The sequence below is a fragment of the Balaenoptera borealis genome (genome assembly GCF_965194805.1).
Source record: "Balaenoptera borealis genome assembly, chromosome: 6".
Lineage (NCBI taxonomy): Eukaryota > Metazoa > Chordata > Mammalia > Artiodactyla > Balaenopteridae > Balaenoptera > Balaenoptera borealis.
In genome coordinates, this window is record NC_138863.1 from 11,802,964 (window position 1) to 11,828,678 (window position 25,715).

Consider the following 25,715-nt stretch of genomic DNA (forward strand, 5'->3'; position numbering starts at 1 on the left):
CTTTTAAAAACACAGACAAAACAAACACGTGCACTCTCAACTCAACACAATGCCCCAGCTGTAAAAATTAAGAAAGAAAATTTTAATTCACATAGTAAAATACTATGATTTATAAACGTTGAGGCAGCACACCATCAGAAGACATATAAAGTCGTCCTTTGCTTGCCCCTATGTACGGAATCTGCACGAAGGTGAGGTTAAGAAATGCAGGGAGGTACAGATGGGCTTTCTGTGACTCAAACACCACAGGCAGGGTTCCACTGGTCACGTGATCTTACGTGAGGGTAACTAACTTTTGACTGCAAATAAAGCAAAGTATAACACAATTTTCCCTTCAGTTACATTTACAATTCAATTTACAATTTTCCTGGAAAAGTCACTGTATATTAAATCTATGCCAAAGGAAAAAAAGTCTTTGTGTTTATATGAAAAACACAATCAGGTTTTAGGCTCAGATACTCATGAACAGGTTTTTTACCTACAGAAACGTCCTTTCAACAGACTGGGGTGTGCGGTGTGCAGGACGTTGCCGTTGAAGGGGACGGTCCTGCGTGCTGCAGGGCAGCTAGAACCTCTGGTCCTCACACACCAAGTGCCAGTAGCGCCTCCACTAATCATCGCGACACCTACAAACAGCCCTGTAAATGTCCAAGGTCCTTCCTGGGGACCATGTGACCTATCCCAGTGGAAAACCACTAGCTTAGCACACAGCAAATGCTTATTAAATGTTTGTGGAATTGATGACCTTTAATCATTAGGCCCCCAAAATATTTCTTTTCGAAGTACGTCTCATGTGACCACATCATGCACAAATTCCAAGGATTCCAAGTAAATTTACAACATATTGAACTGATACGCAAGAAAACTTCCCACCACAACTGACACGCACGTGGGGAGCGAGACTGTTTGGAAGAGGCCGTGATCACTTCCACACTGCGCTGTGGCAGAATAAATGCAGCTTGGCACGTGAAACCACTCTGCCATCTGCTATTACTACAGACGAAAATATTTCTGGATACCACATGAATGATTATGTGCACATCACCTCCAGAAAGTAAATGTAAAATGAAAGAGAAGTTGGATTGTTTATAGCCTGATTTTAACATATGCTACTGTTATGACACAAATCGGCCTTTTGGAGGTATTTTCAGAAGCCGTGTCATAACTGGAAATCCTATGGCCCTATGGTAGCTGGGCTCTTTGAGGTTGTAGGGAGAGACTGGCTTAGGTGACCCCGATTAATGCGAGTTCATCATGGGGTACACAAGGAAGAGAGGATGGCAAGGACCAGTCTCGACTGTGAGCTGTGGCAGTAACTACTACACTGTGCTAGTACACACCAGAACACAAATGGACGGGTTGCCCTTGCAGGCGGTGATCTTAATCCACTGGCTCTCAGTCCTGGCTACACAACAGAATCTCTTAAAGAGATGCTCAAAGTTACAGCTCCTTGGACTCCACTCCCAGAAGTTCTGCAGAACTGCTCTCGAGTGGGACCCTGACACTGTTGTGTTGGTTGGGTTACTTTTTGATTATGCTGTTTTTAATTCCCCAGGTGATTTTCATGTGTTGAGGTTGAGGACCATTGATCTTAAGCCAAAATTCAAATTCTAATGAGATTTCGGCTGGCATAGTAGGCCAATAAGAAAAACATTTTGAGTATTGGCAAGACTCTTCACCCTACAAAGTACCCCACAGAAGTGACATCTGTTTCCCTCCTTGGGAAGTTGGTCTTAATATATTCTGAAATGCTGCAAGAGGAGTAGGTATAGCTTTGAAAATGCATGCAAGGAAACATATGAACTTATTTCAAAGGATTTACAAGTTCTTTGTTCTTATAAAAACATGATAATTTAGCTAATGTACCCACATATTCAAGACAGTCATATACACACAGTCAAAGATGAAGACAGTAAAGAGCTAAGGTAACCCCTCAATCCCTAAATCCAACAGAAAGACTGGGAAACAAAACCGGATCATAAAGCTAGCCTACAATTTCAGAAAAGGTAAATACTACTTGTGGTTAAATCTGGTCTGAATCAAAATTCTAACTATGAATGCCCCACCTATTATATGACTCAAGAGACCTGGGCATGACATGCATATCACATACTGCTCCTGTAGCAGCTTTATTGGTGTGCCTGTAAGGCACAGTTAATGTTGAACAAGAGCACAGAACCACCAGCTGCAAAGTTCTGAAAACCACCCGTACCAGAGTAGAATTTGTTTATGCAAGACAACATGCTATGCTGAACATCTATAGACAAAGTAACCCCGGTGAAGCCACAAGACCCATATGGGCTCATCTGAGGAACACTGTCACAGTTAAAGATACACAGTTCCACCTCTGATGGAGGCCCAAGCAGGGCAGGTGTTCCCTCATCTCCTTTCCTGTCAGCTAGAGCACAACCGTGGGACTGATACCTGGCCAATGAGATACACCTCATTCCTAATCTTGAGAATACGGTGATGAGAGCCCAAGGAAGCAGTGGCAATGGCACAAGTGTCCATCCAGTTCTCACAGGTTTTTTTCCAGCCCAAAACTTCAGAATTCTCAACAACTCTAGAATTTGCTTGGTATCCTTCTAATAAGTCCTTTTGTGGTTAAATATGCAAGTTAATTTCTGTTTTCAATCAAGAATCCTGACTGGTAAGGAACAGGTACATATATGGATGCCAAGGAGATATGTGGCTCTATCTTCTCCAGAACTGCTAGCCTTACGTTGATGTAAGACTGGAGCTGTTGGTCAACTCCGTCACCATGTGGAGAGAGCTTTCCTGAGAATGAAGCTGTGGTGTACAAATTCTAAGATGGGCCTGGTGATCCCTGATTCCTAGTATTCTCGCCCTTCATAAATCCTTTCTCCCTGAGCATGGATGGGACTACAACTTGTTTCTAACCAATAGAACAGAGCATGCCACTTCCATGATTATGTTACATAAGACTGTAATTTCTGCCTTGCTAGCAGACTCTTCCTTGCTGGCTTTGATGAAGGAAGCTGCCCTATGGAGAGATTCAAGTGTCAAGGAACTGAGACTCTGGCTGCCAGCAGACAGCAAGCCTCTCAGTCCAACAACCCACAAGGAACTGAGTTCTTTCAAAATCTACATAAGCTTGGAAGCAGATCCTTCCTCAGTCAAGCCTTCAGATGAGACCTCAGTGCTGACTGACACCTCTGTTGCAGTCTCGTGAGAAAACCTGGAGCGAAAGACCCAGATAAGCCATGCCCAGCCTCCTGACCCACACACACCATGAGATAATAAATGTGTGTTTTAAGCCACTACGTTTACTATAACTCATTACATGGCAATAGATAACTAATACAGAAGCCAACACAGGAAAAAACAAAAAACAGAGCCAGAAGATAGAGATAGAATCCTGACGACATTGCTTGAGCTGAATCCCAGCATATCTGATGTCTCTGAAACCCTAAAATGCACCATTGGAAATTTTAACTATGTAAGCCAATAGAGGTCCTTTTCTTTGATCAAGTTAGTTTGAGCTGGGTTTCTTTAAACTGTAACTAAAAGAACCTCGATTAAGGTGTCCAAAGATGACAGAGGCAATGTAGAACCAACAGATCTCAAAGTCTCAAAGAGAATTCTGCTCTACGCTATTTCAGTTCCCGTGCTGGCCAAGACTCCAGGTGGAATGGAGGGCTTGAATATTCTAATAAAACTGTCAGAAAGGATGTTACCACACTAAAGAAATATTAACCCAGATGTTCAAGTCACTATGAATTTCCAGAACCTACACCCTTGAACTAGATACAGCTCCATTCGTCATGTGTGGGAGAAATAAAAATAATATTGCAAGAATTAAAGGAGAAAATACAGATAAAAGTGTCCCATATAATGTCTAATACATTGTAGGTATTAAACAAAATTGTGAGTCAAAATCACCCACCTCACTTTTTTAAACTGAAAAACACTATTTGTAATTACTCATTTACTATGTCTACTCAAGAGCTCTTTGAAATCCATAGATACTTTTATCCAGTAAGGTGTTATTCTCAGGGACTCTGATGTGCTCAGACTTGTGTGAGCTTCATCAACCCTTCTTCTCGTACCCACAGAAGACAGCTCAGGGGCACTGAAGTGGTGGCAGCTCTTCCAAGGAGCCAGGCACTGATTTCAGGACCTTCCTGTGTTGTATTTTTAGTCCTCCCAACAAACCCATGAGACGGGTACTGTGACTGGCCCCACTTAACTGATGAGGAACAGTAGAAGCGGCACTCAATAAGTGTGTGTTGAAAGGAGAATTGAGTAATGGATCCATCCCCAGTACCCCCTCACTGATGGATACACCTTCTGCCTGCCTTTGCTCAGCTTCTGTGCGTCTAGGAGAGCATAAGTAGGATGTATGATCTGCAATGAGGAACATGGGAACAAGACTCCACATATATAACCAGGAGCCATATAATTGTTCACATAACACAAGTCTAACAATATAATGGATCATGTTTTACCCACAAAACACTTCCAAAAAATGAATTAATCTACTCTGATTTCTAATTTGCACCTCTCAACAAACTTTTTCAAGAAACAATGTGTGCCTTTTTCAAATCTACTGAAAGATTTGTTTCACCAGGTGGTTTTAATCTTCTTTACTATTTTCTAAGAACTTCTGTTCCCCATCCAATCTTTTTTTTTTTTTTATTGTCAATTCTGCACTGAACCTTAAGAAAACTCAACTGAAACTGACATGCAAAAATCTATGAAATCCAGATCAAAAGGGGACCTCAAGCCATCATTAAAAACGAAGACCTCTGAGGAGGATCTTAGAATAACATGGACCACAGGAAGAATACCTCTCTCATTTGTTGGGCAGTCCACCTCTACCGGACAGGGAACAACAGCTCTCATGAGTCTTTTCAGACTGAATACAGCAGTGCCCCCTGGTCCATGATTTTGCATTCCAAGGTTTCAGTTACCCAAGGTCAACCGTGGTCCAAAATTGTTAAATGGAAAATTCCAGAAATAAACAATTCATAAGTTTTAAATTGTGTGCTGTTCTGAGTAGCACGATGAAACCTGTCACTGTCCTGCTCTGTCATGCCCGGGGTGTGAATCATCCCTTTGTCCAGCATATATGCCTGTTAGACACTGAGTAGCCATCTGGGTTCAGATCGACTGTCACAGTATCACAGGGCTTGTGTTCAAGTCACCCTTATTTTAGTTAATAATGGCCCCAAAGCACAAGGGTAGTGATGCTGGCAATTTGGATCTGCCAAAGGGAAGCCATTAAGTGCTTCCTTTAAGTGAAAAGGTGACAGTTCTCAACTTAATAAAGAGGAAAAACTGTACGATGAGGTTGCTAAAATCTACGATAAGAATGAATCTTCTATCCATGAAATTGTGAAGAAGGAAAAAGAAATTTGTGCTAGTATTGCTGTCACACCTCAAGCTGCAAAAGTTCGGCTATCATAACGTATGATAAGCGCTTAGTTAAGATGACAAAGGTATTAAATTTGTACAATAAGATATTTTGAGAGAGCTAAGTTTCACATAACTTTTATTACAGTATATTGTTATAATTGCTCTATCTTATTATTGTTGTTCATTTTTTCTGTACCTAATTTATAAATTACGCTTTATCATAAGGTATGTATGTAGAGGAAAAACATACATATAGGGTTCAGCACTATCCGCTGGGGCTCTTGGAACGCATCCTCGGAGGAGAAGGGGGGCCTACGGTACTCAGAATGAGTCAATTCTGTATCATTTGAAACATCGTTACAAACAGTGTGTGTTAAATAGCGTATAATCAGTATGCTCAAGACACTGATAGCAATCATATGTGATGTACTCAGAGAGACACGGGAGTGGAATTCATGAATTTTAAATGAACTTTTCCTGTTTCTTAGGGCAGATCTTTAAAATTACTGCTACAATGCAAAAAGCTTAAAGACAGGTGTTTTCACCCTTCCTGTGTCTAGCTATAACCCTCCAATCACTGCGGTTGTGACTTGAGCCATTTCTCAATCCCTGCAAACACACCTTAAATCTTTTGCCATGAAAGCCATTTAATGCCTAACTCTGAGATTCTCAGATTAGAGATCTGATAACTCCAGAACATGACTAAGACTGCTGTTATTAGTGTAAAATACCTGGGGAAAACAAAACCAAATACGACCATAATAATGACCATGATGAAGGAAAAAATTCTTCCGCTTTCAGAAAAACCACAATTCTTTATTGGCAGGAGGAAGAACTGTACAGAGCACCACACATGCCACTTAGCTTTTCCCCATAAATAAGTTTTCCTGGATAAGATCAGGAGAAATACGAGAGGAGCAATGAGTCAATGAGAAATGTGGCGAAGACTCATAATAACCTATGATCCTTACTTTTTCACTCCCAATTAGACTCCTGAATTAAGGAGGAGACTTAATATTCCACAAGGTCACTTGGCCACCACCTATCCGGGTAGGCAAGCTCTTAGGAATCTCACATTTATTCAAAGTGAACTGTCTTCCACGTGGACTCTCCCCTCATCCCTCACTCAGCAGCACACAAGAGGGAAGAAAAGGGGAGGAGGCTGCCATAAGTCAGTCATCAGGTTAGATAAACCAGACACGGCTCCTATTAGAAACCTACCATAAGTACACATGTGGTACCTGTGTTGAAATGACTTTAAGGCAATTCTCTAATGGGAAAATGCAAAAAAACAAACAAAAAAAGAAACATTAGTAACAGAAAATTTCCATCAACACCATACTGGTTATTAGTAAAAAGATGTATCGGATAGTGTTCATTTCTAATTCATAGACTCTACTTGTATATTCAGTACAAAAGAGCACTGCAAGTTTATAAGGCCATTTTTCTGCCGCCTGCATGGTACTGAATTATTTAAAACTCATTTGAAAAACACACACACCTGACAGTTTTTAAAATATCGTTTGACAACACCGTTTTCAACATCTATAAAAATATGTGCTAGAAAAGCAGACTCTGTACACTCTGTCTTTCATTAGCAAGTCCTGAAGTATTTTTACCCACTGGTCCATCACACTTCACAAAATCACTTCAGAGGAATAGGAAGTAATGTGAGCCTTTGGTCAGAGTTCAAGTTACTTGGTTTATATCATACAATGAATTTATATCACCCTCAAAGTAAAATTAACTGCTTCATCAAAATCTGCACAATGTCAGTTACACTGGGACATCTTCCCTCAAAAGTTACAGGATCGGGGCTTCCCTGGTGGCGCAGTGGTTGAGAGTCTGCCTGCCGATGCAGGGGACACGGGTTCGAGCCCTGGTCCGGGAAGATCCCACATGCCGCGGAGCGGCTGGGCCCGTGAGCCACAGCTACTGAGCCTGCGCGTCTGGAGCCTGTGCTCCGCAACAAGAGAGGCCGCGACAGTGAGAGGCCCGCGCACCGTGATGAAGAGTGGCCCCCGCTCGCCGCAACTGGAGAAAGCCCTCGCACAGAGACGAGGACCCAACACAGCCAAAAATAAATAAATAAATAAATAAATTTATAAAAAAAAGTTACAGGATCTAAGCCCTCATAAACTGACTCAGTAAGATCTCATCAAATAAATTCTACAACTTTGGATGCAATACTGATGTTGGAATACACCTTAGAAACTCAAAGACCTTTTAAAGATTATATATCAATATTGTTTGGATCATAAAATCTCTATAATGTTTTCTTTTAAAAAGAATTTTTGGGTTTAACAATATTAGTCTAAAACTTTAATTATAAAAAAAAGAGTGATCTCTTAAAACAGAAAAAAAATTTTTTAAATAAATTTATTTATTTATTTTTGGCTGTGTTGGGTCTTTGTTGCTGTGCGCAGGGTTTCTCTAGTTGCGGCGAGCGGGGGCTACTCTGCTGCGGGGCACAAACTTCTCATTGCAGTGGCTTCTCTTGTTGCGGCGCACGGGCTCTAGGCGCACGGGCTTCAGTAGTTGTGGCGCGCGGGCTCAGTAGTTGTGGCTCGCGGGCTCTAGAGCGCAGTCTCAGTAGTTGTGGTGCACGGGCTTAGTTGCTCCGCGGCATGTGGGATCTTCCCGGACCAGGACTCGAACCCGTGTCCCCTGCATTGGCAGGTGGATTCTTAACCACTGCGCCACCAGGGAAGCCCCAGAAAAAAATTCTTTATGAAAATATACATCCTTTTAGAAGTTGATTTAGCTTCCTCCATACCTACTTACATCTGCTTTTTCATATCTACTGTTTCAAGTTTTCCTTCTAGTTTTCTTAATTAAACCTGCCATAGACATACCCATTTGATTCGTCTTTTTAAAGATATGGCCCTCCAATTATCTATCATTTTTTTCCTTTTTATTAAATTTTGCTTTTATCATTATCAATCTCTTCATCCTCTAATCTTGTATTTATTCCTTTTCTAGCTTCTTAAATTGAGGACTTCATCTATTTACTTTTTAAATTCCTTGTTATATTATAAAAAGCACTGAAGAGTTTGACATGGAGTGCTCTCATTGTTCATTTCTAAAGGTTTTTTTTTTTTTAATTTCCTCTTAATCATGGAGTTATTTAAATTTCCAAGTGATTATGAATGATTATTGGAATTGGTTTTTTTTTTTCCTTTTACTCATATTTAGTTTTTAAAGTCTTTATTATTACTTTGTGATCAGAGAATATGGCCTATAAAATCTCTATTTTTAGAGGTGATTGAAGCTGCCCTTGTAGCCTGGTACACAGTCCCTGTTTATATTACCTCATGTAGGAATGTGTGGTCTCTGTGTAGGATGAGGCTGGGCCGACCGGGCCAGGCACTGCTGGGCACCGAGGGGCACTTCAACCATTCTAGCCCCCTTGTTGAGCTGCCTCTCAGGCCTCCTGAATGCTGTTTTCTTTTTTACCCATTTGAATTGACTTTGCCTTCTAACTCAGCACTCAGGTTTTGCATCTGACTTCTTTCCTCTCTAGACTTCTGAACTCGGGTCAGTAACTCAACAATTTACACTTTGCCTATTATCTTTAGTTGGGCCAGCCACCCCAAACTGTCTTTATTCAACAAACATACACTTTTGAGTAAGTGTGATGGGCCAAGCACTGTTTTAGACACTGGGAATACACAGCTAACAGAAGAGACTATAGCTCTGCTCTCCTGGAACTTGGGAGGCACAGGTAAGTTAAGACTCATGAAAATATGCCACTGTTAATATTTTAATAACTCAATTTTTCCACTGTAAATAATGCATGCGCACCATAGAGGATTTGGCCAAAAAAAGCTAAATAAAAACAATAAATAATTCCATAACGTTAACAACTAATAATATTTTTATGTGCTTTTCTTAGTCCTTTTGGTGACTATTCTTACTTTGGAAAAAAACTGAAACCACATCATATGTAATACTCTGTATTCTACTTTCTACCCTTATCTTTTGCTTTTTTTGTTTGTTTTTTTTTTTGGCTTGCTGTGCTCAGCTTGCAGGATCTTAGTTCCTTGACCAGGGATTGAACTCAGGCCCACGGCAGTGAAAGCATGGAGTCCTAACCACTGGACCGCCAGGGAACTCCCTCTATCCTTATCTTGATGATCTTCCAATTCCATTAAAATAATCTCTGAAAATAGCATTTTAATGGCTATATAATATTCTATTACAACATGATTTATTAAACCACTTACCTACTACTAGATATTTAAGTGGTTTCCAATTTTCCAATTTTCCAATACTTCATGACAATAAATATACTTGCGTCAAAAAAATTTTTTTTGTATTTACAGTTATAATTTGGACAATTTCCTAGAAAGGTAATTACCAAACTAAAGGGTATAAACTTTTTACAGCTCTTCATACAGATCATCCAATTACTTTTCAGAAAGTCTGTACCAAGATACAGTCCCATCAGAAGTTTATGTAAACTCCCATTTCACCAAACTCTTAACAACAGTAATAATTTTCTAATCTTGTTGGTTTAATAAGTAAAATAGCTTACTATTTTAATTTTCTGTATTTGGTCAACAATGAATTTTTATGTTTTACATTTATTAGTCACCGATTAATTTTTTTCTGTACATTGTCTATTGATGGACTTCTTTCTTGCAGTTAGTACTGTTCATCACAAAGATATGATCCTCTTTTTCCACATATATTGCTAACTTTTTTGCCTTTCATTTTAATGTATAATGTATTTGGACCTGGAAAAAAGGTGTTGCTTTTGACTTCATTTGAGGTTATATTCATTGTTTTTAGGTTTAGAAATGTCCTCCCAACTCAAGAACTGAAAAATTACCCTCACACACTCCTAGACATTTTTCAGATGCTGTTTTTTAAATCTTCTAAACATAATCTATACGAAATTTGTTTTGGAGTACAGTGAGTTAAATCTGTAAGTTTAATTTCTTCCAAATGGTTAAACTATTCTTCAAGTACCATTTGCTAAATAACCCTTATTTTCCCCCACTGATTTATGATGTTATCTTTATTATGTTTGTGGCCTATTTTGCCCTAAAAAGATGTAGGAGAAAAAAGTGTGTCTTAGAATCAAGGAACTGTAGTAATATAAATAATAGAAGAGATATATTGCTAGAAATAAAACTTGTTATTTATTTGACCTGTGTGTTATAAATGACTACAAAATTAAAATGTTCTCCTCTTGAATTCAGAGGGGAACAATGTTCATTTAAAGAGAGATAAATTAGAATCAAATTATTTCACCTCTCATATAAGCTAATGAGAAGCCAACTTTAAATGGAAGGAGCATTCAAGTAGTCTACAGCCTGTTCTCAGCTGGTTATCACAGGATAATTGATGTACTAATGATTTCAATTCATAGCACCGACTGTCTTCATTTTGTATAATTTGAACCAAACCTGAATGTAAATGGAAAACAGTCCTCTTGACTATTTAACTCCCAAGACTTTTAACTAAAAATCACTTAATACTGCAGAAGAGGAAGGGGGAAATTAGCAAATATAAAGAACTTTCTATTTAAAAGCATTCCTCCTTACACTGAAATGGGAAGAATTAAGAAAATACATCAGAAAGTTCCAGAGATGTGATTTATCATCTTATTGAGAGTGAAAGTTGTGTAACATTTATCTCCAATAGTGTCTCCTGGAAAAAAAAAATTCCAAACAGACCAAAGTGCATATTCTAAATACTCCAAAGGGAAATAAATGTGCTTCACAGGGTTCTTTTTCTTTAATTAAAAAAAATATTAGTAAGAAAAAAAGTCAACTCAAAATAATTGCTACAATTGGTAATTAACTTCTCAGATTAAAAAACACCCTTTTCCTGTAACACACATTATACAGAGCTCTTTAATTTAATAAGATGTACTTACTGATATCACCTTTTAACTTAGAGCATATGACTTTTTTTTTGATTTTTAAAAAATTCTATCTTTTAAAAATAACCTCCAGTCGTCATTACCTGAGACATCCAGTACGGTAAATCCAAGTCTTGCACCTGTCACTAAGTCACCAGAATTGATCATTAACAAGCCTAGTTAGTTAAGTACAGATTGGCTAAGTGCTATCATCCACACACCCACAATTACATCACAGCATGATGGCCAATTAGTTTCAACCTGAGTAGTGAACCTTATTCCAGACAACTCTGTGTTCAACTGGAAACACAGCTGCTTCCTTATTTCTTCCTACTGTTCTTCTCTGCTGTTCTGAGCCAGCCAATTGGGTGAAGCAGGCCTGAAACAAGGTCTGAGTAATTTACAGACAGCAGGAGTCCTCCATGCTGGTGTGCTCTAGCTGGGATGGAAATTTCTCACGTCTACCTCGGTGTACGACGGGCACGTTTTACAGTGGAGCCACAGCAGTTCCATTTAAGAGAAGACAAGATGTGTTCATACACCTAAACTAAAACTTGCTTAGAAACCATGCTCCATGGCTAACTGAACACTGCTTCTGGGTTACAAGACGGCAAATAAAAGGAAGTTAATGCTTATACACATGGACATTCAGGAGTGATATCTTACAACTCTTCATTAAAAATAAGACCAATTGTCACCGCCAAGAGGAGCTGCTATGGATTGAATTTTGTCTCCACCCAAATTCATATGTTGCAGCCCTAACTCCCAATGTGATGATATTTGGAGATGGGGCCTTTGGGAGATAATCAGGTTTAGATGAGGTCATGAGGGTGGGATTCTCATGACGGCATCCTCTCATGCACTCTCTCTCTCTCTCTCTGTCTCTCTCTGTCTCTATCTCTCTGTCTCTCTCTCTCTGTCTCTCTCTGTCTCTCTCTCTCTGTCTCTCTCTGTCTCTCTCTGTCTCTCCCCCTGTCATGTGAAGACACAGTAAGAAGGCATCCATCTACAAGCCAGGAAGAGAGTCCTTGCCAGACTCCAACCATGCTGGCACCTCAATCTTGGACTTCTAGCCTCTAGAACTGTGAGAAAATAAAATTCTGTTGTTTCAGCCACCCAATCTATGGTATTTTGTTATGGCAGCCCAAGCTAACTAACACAGGAGCCTAAGGATACATGAAATGTCATGTGGTATTCCAGATAAGAACCTAGAACAGAAAAAGGACATCACATAAAAACTAGGGAAATCTGAATAAAGTATGGAGTTTAGTTAACAATAATGTGTCATATTGGCTTATCAACTGTAACAAATATACCATACTAATGTTAAGATGTCAAAATTAGGTGAAACTGGGTGCAGGTTATGTGGAAGCTTTCTGTATCTCTTCAATAATTTTTCTGTAAATCTAAAGCCATTCTAAAAAATAAAATTTATTTAAAACATATAAATAAATAAAACCTGTCTTCAATCTACTCCCAAAACAACCTATCAGATCATTTCTTTATTTTCAGTGTAAAAGAGTTTCTGTTCTTACCTATAGTTTAGAATAAATCTTTATCCATTCATATCAGCCAAAAAAAACGCCATAGACATTGTCTAAGTTATTATTTATAGAACTTAAAATTGTACTGTGTACTTAAGGTTTCTTAGTATATGTAATCTAATAAGAACCCCTTGAAATTCAGTATCATCACTCTAACAATGAACAATTACAGCATCCTGAAAATATGCAGAGGACACAAAGACAAATCACAGACAAGGAAATATAACTTACTAAAAAGGAAATAAAAAGTTGTCCCATTTCACTAACAAAAGATGTGTAAATAACAGCAAGAGAATAATTTTTGTTACATATCATATTTCCAAAAACCTTACAGCAAATATTCAGGCTGGCCAAGAAAGTGGGGAAGCAGACACTTTCATATGCTGCTGGTAGGCTATAAACTAGAACAAACTTATAGAAAGCAAGTTGGTAAAATGTATAAAAGTGCCATGAAAATAGTTCAAATCCATTATTCTAATTCTGGAAATCTACTCTGAGGACATATTCAGATCTGGGAGCCAAGACTAGCAAATAATGCTTTGAGAGACATCCTCACTTATAATTCGGACGATTAGGTAATAACATTAGCATGTAAAATTAGTGAATAGGAAAATAAAGGAACCGCAACAGGAATCATTATACAGCCGTTAAAACTGAGGCTTTGGAAGAGCCATTGCTTATAACACATTAAATGAGAAAATAGGAAATATAATCACATATAAGGGAAGGGGTGTGTGATGGCAGAATGCTAAAAGTAGTTTTCTCTGGGAAGGAGAAGATGGTCAATTTGTTTTCCTTATCATACTTTATATATTTTCAACTTTTCTACAATGAATATATTGTTCTTTCAATTAGGAGCTGAGAAATTAGGTTACACTCTCATTTAGCTACTGCTTTCTTTTCAGTTTAATTCTTTACCTCATATAACCAGTTGTTAAAAGAAATTGTTACACTAAATCTCTTATAAAAGAAAGAAGAAAACTTAGTAGTCAGATACAATTCTTTTCTGTTCTTAATGCACCTCCTATTTAGCTTGAAGCTCTTCCTACGGTGGTCAGGGATGGGCCAGCTGCTCAGGACAAGGCTGGGTCTTCTCTCTTGCCACAAACTTGGACTCCAGAGCCAGAGAGATGATTTACACACTCCCTTTCCCTCGAAGAGTTCCAATTCTAGTGGGAGGGAAAGTTCTCTGCCTCGGAATTTCTCATTCTCATCTCGTAAAACCTAACTCAAGGGAATCATTGCTTTGGTTAAGTACTGCTCTCACCTTGAGTTCTGTTCAACTGGAAGCCCTCCTGGAGACAGACAAATTAACTAACTCTTTTATAAAACTCATATAACCTTTCTTTACAGGAGTCTGTAAAGGGAAAAGGGAGGAAATATATCAATGGACATCCAAGGAATGCAGAAGAAAAATCTGCTCAGGAGAGTCCTGGGATGTTGATTCAAACTGAAGTCTTTAACAGGCTGTGAAAACATGTTTCCGTGAAAGAAAACAGAGGTGAGTATCAATTCTATATATGCAACATTTGTCATCCAAGTTTAGTAGAAAAATGCAACTGTCCCAGTAAGTACAAAACAAACGATGTAATTGTGTAATATAACTTCTTGAAAAACAACTTAACCTGCCCTTGAATACAGGAATCTCAGACAGCAGCCCTCTCTCCTCTCCATGGGCTGCCATAACACGGCCCCAGCCCTGAGAAGACCGCAGTTCCTGCTTAGCTCTCATCCATCAGGCCATTTTTGTCAAAGGAGCATTCTCTCCAAAGCACAATTAAGTATCACTGGATTTATCTATTTGCCACTTGCTTGCTTACACAAACTGCCAATGTATATTTTAACCCTATATCCATTCAGGTTTTGTTTTATTTTCTACTAAGTTATTGAATAGGTCTACATTTAAAAGGCTTGGAGAGGAATATTATACTTTTTGCGAAAATGTGTTAACTTTTACACTTCATTGTCTCCTTTGCTCTAGATAACCCCTTTCTCTTGAATTCTCAAAGGATTTTTACGAATAACTTTGTTTATAACTGAACAACCGTTACTAGCATTTCTGGTTTAGGTGAAGTCTAAATCTGTTAGCATACATCTCCAATATACAGACAGCTATCTTGAGAGCTCACTCGGTCATTGATAAGCCTTGTAAACTAACACGTATTCTAATGAAAGACAATGAATTAGTAGAAATCTGGAGTCACAGCCTGTTCGTCTCATTGCCACCAAAGACCTGGCAATCTAACCCTCTTTCGCTGAAGGCAATAAATGTCTCTGATCCCATAAATGTATTTAACTCTAGTTTAAGCAACTAGTAGCTGCTTTAAAGCAGCACCTCCCAAAATTTTTGTACTGTGTCCCACAATAAAAATACATTTTTAGAAATATAGCACACACACATATAGCTAAAACAAAAGTTCCTTGAAATAATACCCTTACCACATTCAACACTAATCCATCTTTCTCTTTCCTTCCCTCCCTCCCACTCCCCTCTTCCTTCCTTCCTTCCTTCCTTCCTCCCTCCTCCCCTCCCTCCCTCCCTCTCTCTCTTTCTTTCAAACGCTGGTTGTGACCCACTACATTGATTTCAGAACGTTTTAAAGGATTAGAACCCACAGTTGCCAACCACTGCTTTAAAGCCCTGCTACTCGATGGGTGGTGATGTTATGACTCGCGGTACCACAGCATCTCAGCATGGATTCCTCCCCAGGCCTCCATCCTCGGCTCCCTTCCGCTTTCCCTCCGCTCTCCCCCCACTGCACAAACACTGCCCTTTGTACTCCTCTGCTTTTCATTCTAGTTTCCCTCCCTTTTTCTTCATTCAACTCGTTGACATTACGTAGAACAAATCTCCCCAAATGAACGTAGTGACATAAAACAACACTTGTTTTCTTCCACTCACAGATTCTGTGGGTCAGGAATTCAGAAAGCACAGGGGTGATGGGTCTCTGCTCCACAATGTTGAGGCTGAGGGGACTCATGGCTGTATCTAACGGCCACTCACTCACCTGTCATGCGCCACTTCCTCGTAGCATGGTGGAATCAGGGAACATGGGCTCCACGGGCAAGTGTTTCAGCTCACAAGGCAAGAAACTTCTTGCCTCAGAATTAACATGGCACTTTTGCTGCCATCTACTGATTACACTGAGTCACAAATCCACCCAATTCAGGGGGAGATGCACCGGACCCCACCTCTAGGTAGAGTGGCAAAGTTCTAAAAGAACATGTGGGACAGGAGATGGTGTTATCGTCATCTTCCAAATTGTTATTCCCCAACCTCAGTTCTAATTCCCAAGGCAAAAATCCAGTAGACTACTACGTAGCTAGATCCATAGGGGTGTCAACTGACAGTCAAACACAGTGTATGCCAGCCGAATGCACTTTCCTTTTATATTCCCTATCTCAGTACTACTGGGGAAGAAAGAACTGTATGTTGCATTTTAGATGAATATGCCAGAAGCACCTTAGCACAAAATGTAAGCAGACGCAAGGAGAGAACTGAAAGTAGGACAGGAGTTCCCTGCATCTAAGGAATTCTGTCCTGCGTGGAACACAGGCAGATCTTATAGTCAGTCCCTGTAATGAGAGTGACAAGTGGCCATTCTCCTTCAGACAAAGTGTTAACAGTTCATGCTAATTAGCAACTGTTAATTAGCAATTTCAGTGGTTATACAATATATGTTCTCACATACTTCACTGCTTCCCTTTCTCTGCCATCCCTGACTGCATGAAGCTCCCCATCTTTCCTTGCATACAAGCTAAGAAACGGTCAAGAGTAGTGCCAGAGAGGCAGCATGAGAGCTGGGAGCAGCGATTCTCAAAGTGTGCTCCATGGGCCACTGGAGGTCCCAGAGGCCCTTCCAGCAGTTCATGAAGTCAGAACTATTTTCATAATAATACTGAGGTATCATGTGCCCTTTTCCATGTGTTGACGATTGCACCAGTGGTATAAAAGCAACGGTGGGTCCAACTGCTTGTGCCTTGGCTGCTCGAATCAAACGAATCAAGGCGGTGACTCCAAACAGTACCAGTAGTCGCTGTATTTTTCACAGCCACACATTCACATTTAAAAAGAAAAAAGAAAGTTCTACTTAAGAATATCTTGATAAACAGTAAAATTTTAATGTTTAAAATATCAATAGTAGTATACATCTTTTTCATATGCTGTATACAAAACGGGAAATTTGCATAAAGCACCTCAACTCCATACCCAAGTGAGATGCTTGTCTCCAGACGAAGCACTAGTGTGCTCGTTTGAGCTGTGAGATGAACTGGCCACTTTTCGTGGACCCTCCCCCGCCATGCCTGCTTGAAAGAAAAACTGACAGACCATGGTTAAATAAATGGAAAATGGCACACGTTTTCTCAAAAATGAACAATGTGAGCCTTCAAAAACAACACCTAGTGATATTTATTGTCAATGATAAAATTTGAGCTTTAAGGTGAAAATGAGAATTTCGGAATCACCTCCCCACTGTGCCACCTCGGGAGCAGGGTCACTTCTTTAAACACAACCACCTACCAGGGCCCCACGACATGCAGGGAAAGTAAAAGACCATGTGAGGCAAAGACGTCACTGAAACAAGGGACACACGAGAACTGTGAAAGCAAAAGCCCCAGCAAAGGAGTGCGATTACTTCACTCTGCTGGTCAAGTCCATACCTCTCACAGTGCTGGCTGAACGAACGGCTGGCTGTTTGGAGTGGCTTCCCTCCATAAAACTCCCTAACTGGGGAAATTACTAATTCTGTGGCTTTCATAAAACACAGAGGTCCACCAAATGTTTGCTTGGCAGGTTTTTTTTTCTCCCAAAGGGCAGCTCATTAAGTCCGTCGATAAAGCAGGCTTTGTTGTAAAGATTTACAGTGTTTTCCCAATGAAAACTCTAATTGACAACCACCAGGAGGATAACAATGCAGAGCGGAGAGAGCTCTGGTTCCCCCCATTCTTCCAAGATCCATCTCAAAAAGCACGCCCCTCTTAGGTTTCCTGGACCAGTGTTCAGCTCCGTCTTTAACGGACACATGCATAAGTAGATGCCTGGATATCAGAAGTTTATCATTCAAAGTAGTCAAATCTTAAAAACCAAAAGATTTAGTCTTTCAAACTTCAAAGGAAATTCCATTTAATTCCCAAGCTCAGAATATCAGGTCCCTCCACGCAGAATAAGCATATTACATAAAAATGCAACCATCCTTTTTCTATGTAAAGGGTGGGGGGCCCCCAAAAAATAAAATGCACGATGGAGTCTTCAGAAATAGTTGCATGAGACTATTAAAGGCACTGCTGTTCAATGGATTCATTATAGAATAAAAGTTCAAGTACCAGAGAGAGTGATTTTCATATGAATGTTGGGTGTTGCCCTCACACACAAGAGTCTCTGGTCTACACAGAAAACCAAGTCACATCAAGCAAGTCAGGGAGCTGTGAGTGACAAGGTATAGAGAGGGCTGTTCAGATAAGGGACAGACATTACTGGACCCTTTTTCAAAGAAAACTTTGAAGATTTTGTTAGGCTTTCTTCGTGGAACTGTCACAAGATAACAATACAGTTGCAAATGAGTGGTGTTCAGTGGCCACATCACTGCCTTTTACAGACCAGCTGGCAATGGCTGCCCACGATGGGAAATTAGCATTAAAGAAGGACTCAAGGTTACTGGGCTGACACACAGCCCAAGGAGAATACTCTCAAATAAAGTACGACACCCAACGCGGTCACACAAATCGAAAGCTGAGAAAAAAAGCTCCTGTCTGAAAAGAACAGCAGCAAAAAAATACCCTCCTTACTTCTTTCTGAATCTTCCTGAATCTCCCCCTTCTCCAAACAGCGTTCAGGTCCCCGAAGTAAAAATAAATGAGCAAACCATGGGCTTCCAGGTGCATTATACAGATTAAGAGAAGTGCAGCTGGTGGAAGAGGTGGGAAAATAACACAATTCACTCTCTTTTTTTCTGAACAGAAAGTAGAGAAAAGAACCAAAGCGGAAAAGCACGCCCCATCTCACCCCCATCCCCCCCGAGAACACCCAGGCCAGGAGTCCAGAGGCCTGAATCCTAACTAGTCTAGTGTCTACCACGACACTGCTTGATGAGTCCCTAAACCTTCTGAATTTCCTTGTCCTCGTCTGTAAAGGAAATTCGCAGACATCAGTGATTCCCAAACTGTGTTCCCTGGAGCTCTAGGGTTCTGCGGAGGTGCCTCTAAGGCAGCCAGTGACACAGGGGTAAGGCAAAGGGAGAGGAGCCCTATGCTTCCTCTCCACCCAAAACAGTTCAGAGTTGATCCATTTTCTATATCAAAATTGTGAGGAAAGTCTTTTGTTTAAAGAGTCTACCACCAAGAAAATTCACAACTAAAATGGCTTAAAAGCATTGGACCAACATACCTTTTGATTTTGTATCTTTCTAATTATGTGGTTTCTGTGTGCCTCTTTGGATTATTGTTATTAGAATTAATTAATTGACAGGCTGGTTAATATAAATCTCCAAATCTGTGTATCAGGTTCAACTTAAAAGGTGAGAAAATGGAAACTCAGATAAGACAAATACATCAAAATCACTCAGCTCAGTAGCTGACGAGATTCAAACACAGGAATATCTGACATTAAAACCATTAAGCTGGATTCTGTCCTTACAGTTAAAGAACAAATTTCACTGTAAAAGACAATTGATTACCTCATTATGACTATAATTCTTTCTCTATGGAATATCAGGTTCTTCATTTGTATTCTCTAAGAGCAAACACTTACCCTGGCGAGATGAAATGAATAGCCAAAAGTTCTGCCCAACAAGCAAATTTGTTGGGTACAGGAAAGCCCAAAACGTTGACAAAGCCTCCAGGGCAATAATGGTTGTTAAGAACTTTCAAAGCAAACAAAACTCCTAAAAGAGGATAAAGAGCATACAAATATCAACAATCCAAATGTGGAGATGATCAACATTTACAAAGAAAACTAACTGAAAGTGAAAATTATTATTCCATTACATCCAACTTTTTGCTTCGAAACATACTCTATTCCTTACAACAAGTCAACCCAGCATTCGGTAGAAAGACAGTCTTCAAGGCAATCATTCCTTTGATGTTTCTTAACACGGAAGTTCATACTGACTTTGAGTATGCTACTAAATATATAACACATAAAATGGGAATAAGACACCCGCAATGGTGCAATACTAAATGCCACTGAACTGTAAACTTCAAAATCGTTCATTTTATGTGATTTTTAACTCAATTAAAAAAATATTATTAATGTGCATTTTTCTAACTCCTATGGAAAGACATATTGAAGGCAGGGCTTATTTCCTTTCTTCTCACACAATCAGATGCATGAGGATGCATCTTAGAGGGAAGGGGTAAGGACGGCAGGGAAAATAGAGGGAAGGGTTTGATCTCCTTTGGTTTCAGGACTATTTCCCTCCTACCCTTCACATGATAATTTTTAGAATACCTATTTTAAGTCCTGATGGCAATTTAGTCCTATGAGAAAAATGTAAAAAAAGAACTAGTGAGGGGGACAGTGAGAGGCAACGTAATACGTGTTTAAAGTCATGAAGACTGGGTTCAAATCCCAGCTCCATCACTTATGAGGTGTGTAACCTTGAGCAAGTTACCTGACTTCTCTGGGCCTTAGCTTCCTCATCTACAAAATCAAGACAAGGCCACCTCCCTAAGGACCTGTTACATTAATTAAACAGCATGAATTATGTATAAAGACTATCATGGCTCTGAAAACACAGTGAGCATGCCATTGTAGGGTGTGGTGCATTTATTTTAATGGCGTTATTGAGATGCATACCCATCTTTTTAGGGAACTCCCACAAGTACACCAATGCCTCTCTCCCTCGTCCCACCATAATGGAGCCAGTGCATATTTCCAGGACCACATCTCCTACAAAACTACCTTTGGGCAGACCCTAGTCTCAACTGTCCAAGAGTGAATGATGCGGCATAATGGGAAATAGCAAAATCTATGTCTCTCCTGTGCTCCAATCAGCCTATTCACCAAAATCTGAGCCCCAGCAGCGCTTAGCCACTCAGAATTCAGTTCCCTCACCAACTGGGACCCCTGCTTCAAAAAATGACAACAGCTGCACCTCCCTTACTGTTTTCATGCAGGCTACCTTAGAAATGCATCTGCCTTACCTGAGAAACCTACAGCACAGTTCCTTCTGAAGTCAGGTTCATCCATAAGTTCTGCCAGAGCAAATTCCAAGAAGAGGTACACCACCCCAGTGAGTAGGGAGAACGTGGTGATGACGTAGGCAAACCATCTACTTCCTAGTCTTCCTTCCAGATGAATTCCTTTCCAGAGCATGGATGCCATATTGAAATACAAGTGCCAATCATCCACATGGTGAAGAGGGGAAAGCAGTAAGCGCTGCCAGTCTTTTTGCTGGTAACACTTCTCCACGCTAAGGCAGGAGCTAAGCAGCGGCTTCAGAGGATTCAAGAAGAACCAGATGTTGAGTGCCAAAGTTGCTAGGGTGACAGGTGGAATATTGCTGATCCCAACGTGGAAGATTTGAGAAAGGAGCAGAAGCAGCCCGATATTAATTCCTCTTGACCTCCGCTGCATGGTTAGATATCAAGCCTGTGACGGGAAAATGTGGTCAGACGCGAGGAATCTGGGAAGATACAGAGGCAGCTGAGCCTAAGATGTAAAATAAAATGTACATGAAAATCCATCAATTAAGAATTAGGACAGTGACAAGACGTCCTCACTTAAAGATGGGCTTACATTATGTATATCTCACCTCCCATCTAACAGAAGCATTATTTTCTGTGTCTTCCAGAGTAACGCCCAGGACACTGGCTAATGTCCCTCCTCATTTTACATCCTAAATGAGAAATGTCATCCCAGATCCCAGTGGACCACTTAATGGATGGGTATGCTTTTTCTGACAAATATGCCAGGAAAATATAACTTGTCTTCCTTATAAACAAACTTATAACCTAACAAAAAAACATACAAAGACAGTGCACAAATATTTAATAATTATTCCTTCTCAGAATGCTGGAGAGAATTCTTCACCCCCTTCACTTTTTTAAAGAAATATTTGGGCTTCCCTGGTGGCGCAGTGGTTAAGAATCCGCCTGCCAATGCAGGGGACACGGGTTCGATCCCTGGCGTGGGAAGATCCCACATGCCACGGAGCAACTAAGCCCGTGCGCCACAACTACTGAGACCGCGTGCCAAGAGCCCGTGCTCCACAACAAGAGAAGCCACCGCAATGAGAAGCCCGCGCACCACAACGAAGAGTAGCCCCCGCTCGCTGCAACTAGAGAAAGCCTGCGCACAGCAACGAAGACCCAATGCAGCCAAAAATAAATAAATTAAATAAATTAATTAATTTAAAAAAATTTTGATTTTGATATATTAGATAGAGTCTGCTCCAAAGTTCTTCAACATTAGCAAGCAAGTCTTAAAATGCAAGCATATATTATCTTCTGTTCCATATTGCCAGATGTCAACTGCTAGACTGCTTTATTTTCAGAAAAATTTCCACTTTTAAAAGTTACCTACTATGAGCCAAATCCTGGATTAAAACACAGTCGCTGTCTTTAAGGAGCTCATTTTCTACTAAGAAGTAAACCAACAACTGCCACACAATGTTCTAAATGCAGGGACAGAGGAAGCCCAGACCCAAGGCACACAACTCAGGCTGAGGTGGTCTTGAAGGGTGGACTGGATTTACCCACGAGGAAGAGTGCCATGTTCACGGGTCTACTTCTCCATGCCTTGCGCTGGCCTTGTGACCTGCTTTGGTTGACAGAATGAAAAGCACGCGACACTAGTTCCGAATCTAGGCCTCAAGATGATTTGCAGGCTTCTGCTCTCTCTTGAAACCCTCGCAGGCAACCATGTGGACAAGTCCGGGCTGGCCTACTGGATGATGGAAGACACATGCTCTAGTCACCCAGATGGCCCTGGCCACTGACCAGCTAATGCCTCAGAAGCAAAGCGGTCTAGCTGACCAGCAGCTGACCACAGATGCATAAGTAAATCCAGCTGAGCCCAGACTAATTTGTTGACCTACAGAACAGTGAGCTAAATAAATGATATTTTAAATTAACTTCACCAAATTTTGGAGTGGTTTGTTATACAGCAATTACTAACCAATACAGAAGGTATTTGCTTCAGAAAAGGTCTAGGTTATGCTTATGGGAAGAAGCTAGTAAAGAAAGAGACACAGACTAAAGATGCAAAAGATAAAAAGAATCAAGTCCTTAGAGGGAATAGCCTTGTCCATCATAACAGGAAGGAAGAAGAAGAATTTCAGGTGCAGATATGGGTAAATAGGCAGATTAGGGGACAGGATGCTGAAAAAGTTCTCATCTAATGGTTTTCTGATTTCCCTGTGGAGCTATCTTGGCTCCAATCAAATATTTAACGCACTCTGATACCCTAAAGGTTCTCATTCAGACAGCACATTGGAAAGTGCATGGGCTTTAGAGTAAAAAACGGCTAGATTCCTACTTACTAGCCCTGAGATCTATGGTAAATTACTTAAACTTCAATTTCTTCACTTTAAATTAGAAATAATACCTCCTTCTCAGGATTACTGTTACATGTCTGGAACAAAGTAGGTACTGAATAAATGGTAGCTACTTTTTTCATTACTATAAAGTAATCTCACTTAGGAGAAAAAGTCTTTGCAATGGTAGCATCCTAATAATGAGACTCAAATGTACTCCCCCCATCCCTCTCCACACAGGGATTCTTACCAACTTCACACCCAAAAGAAACGCCCAAGAAAAAATTATATATATGTATGTGTTATGGGTGTACCCCCATTATTAGCACAACCCCAAGTTTCTTTATTGCCAGGGCTTATTATTATAGCTTTGTAGCACTCTCATGAACTAGAGAATTTAATAAAATTTCAACTGAAAAGCTTCCAGATAATTTTGGAGAAATAGTCTATATTTTTCATATTGATGTTCAGGTTGATTTTCAGATCTCCAACTACTGTGACATGTTTTCAATTCCCCTAGATAATTATATATATCAAACATCATTACCTGTAACAGGAGCAATGGAAAAATATGGTCCTGATCATTAAGTAACCAGCTTATAAGAAATCACAAAATAAACCCTTCAATATCAGTACAGTGTCCTATGATGCCAGGCTATACACAGCAGAAAATCAAAAATAATTATGTCTTTGCTTAAGAAAAAGTCCCCTCTTGACTGGAATCATTAGTGGTGGAGAGTATAAACAAAAGGACAGTGGAATTTCCCCAAGCTTGTCTCACACTGTGCACCCAGGCTCACATTAACTTGCTTGACTTCTGCCCAAACCCAAAGGCCCCTTTTCGTTCGCATCCCTTCTCACCTCTGGGCTCTATCTCCCCACTGCTGACTGCTCCTTCTTCCCTGGGACGCTGTGCTCTCCCGCAGGTTCCTGCCTCCTCCCAACTCCCCTTCCTCTGCTTTTCAGTTTCGCTCTACTCTTATTCTACACTATTTTGCATACACTTATGGAATTCCACTCTCATGGTTTCTATAATTCTTTTTATCAGGATGGTTCCCAAATTTATATTTTACAGCTTTGACTTCTCAGATTTCAGGGACATAACCTTGTAGGAAGAATATAGTCCACCTGATCTCTTGATTTCCCAAAACTGAATTAGCCCTCCTTCTTACAGAATGACTATTCAGCCATTCCTCAATCACTCAGTTTTTAAAATAAATATCAAGTGCCAAATGCATGCCAGTCCCTGTGCCAGGCATTAGAGGTACAGCAAAGACCCAAACACTTGCAATCCCGGCCCCTAAATGGCCCATGTCTATCATTTCTATTTGTTGAAGGAAATAAAAATACTGGCTGCAGAAAATCACAAGATGAATAAAATGATGTGGTATGCTTAATGTAAAGGCAGATAGAGCCATAACCAACGTGAGAAGTGCATAATATATGTTGGGCTCTGTTTTGCAAAAGGCCACTAGACCGCAGTTTTAAGTAGCGAAGATAAATCGACACTATTTCAAACCAGCTCTATGGCCCAGTTTCCTTCCTAATAAGTAATCAAGTCAGCCATCCAAGGTGAGGGATGTAGCCTGTTTGTAACAAGATAACAGAAAATCTAACTGGTTCATGTGGAGATCAAATCTGTAACCTGACCTTGTGGGCCAGGCAGGCACACATCTTACTGTAAGATGAATATTGTTTCATCCTGCCCATAATTACATAGATATTTTTAGAGAGCTGAGCTGTAGCAGAGAACATAGAGGCATGATTCATAAGCTGGAAACCAGAGCAATGTGTTTGGTTTTGAAAGTGACTTGTTTATTCTAACCTGTACTCAGCCCATAACCAGTTACACCGGTGCAAGGAAGGGCAGGCTGGTCCTTGCACTCCATCCCCACCCCCCCACCCCCACCTTATACACATATCCTCCCCCTCACACTCAACATGCCCCAAACTGAACACTGGACAGTCCCTTCCAAGTCCACCCCTCCTCCCATGTGCCAGATCTCAGGACACAGAATCTCCAGCTACCCAGTTGTTCAGGTTGGAGATACAGACAACATCCTTGACACATCCTTCTCCCTCTTCACTCTGCTTCCCCCAAATCCCATCCACCACACTTTGCGAACTCTTCCAAACCATCTGTATCATCTACCTCTTTCTAGCTCTAGAGCCACTACTCTAGTCTAAGCCACCATTGTAACTTGCCTGGATTACAACAAACTCTGCTTCTCCTCTTATACCCAACAACCATTATTCACTACTGCTCCGGGTAATTTTTATAAAACTAAAGTTGGATTCCCCTGCAGTAAGCCTTCAATGGCTTATCGTTACAGTTGGAATGAAGTCCAAACTCTTGACCGTAACTACACACTCGTGATTACCACTGTCCTGCCTACCCCTCTGGACTCACCTCACACTGGTCTCTGCCTTTGATCACTATGATCC

General features: G+C 40.3%; 1 protein-coding gene across 8 annotated transcripts in view; it reads right to left on the minus strand.

The window, feature by feature from the left end:
• The window catches only part of RHBDD1 (rhomboid domain containing 1), a 124,125-nt gene that overhangs the window by 79,373 nt on the left and 19,037 nt on the right, over window positions 1-25,715 (minus strand). For 5 of the 8 annotated variants that reach the window (XM_082396287.1, XM_082396283.1, XM_082396286.1 and 2 more), the window contains exons 2-3: window positions 20,938-21,445; window positions 19,544-19,676 (exon numbers count right to left, since the gene is read on the minus strand). In XM_082396287.1, the coding sequence (XP_082252413.1) occupies window positions 19,544-19,676; window positions 20,938-21,370 (566 nt within the window). In that variant the 5' untranslated portion in view covers window positions 21,371-21,445. The remainder of the gene's footprint in view (window positions 1-19,543; window positions 19,677-20,937; window positions 21,446-25,715) is intronic. The other 3 variants (XM_082396284.1, XM_082396281.1, XM_082396282.1) reach the window with 1 other exon arrangement.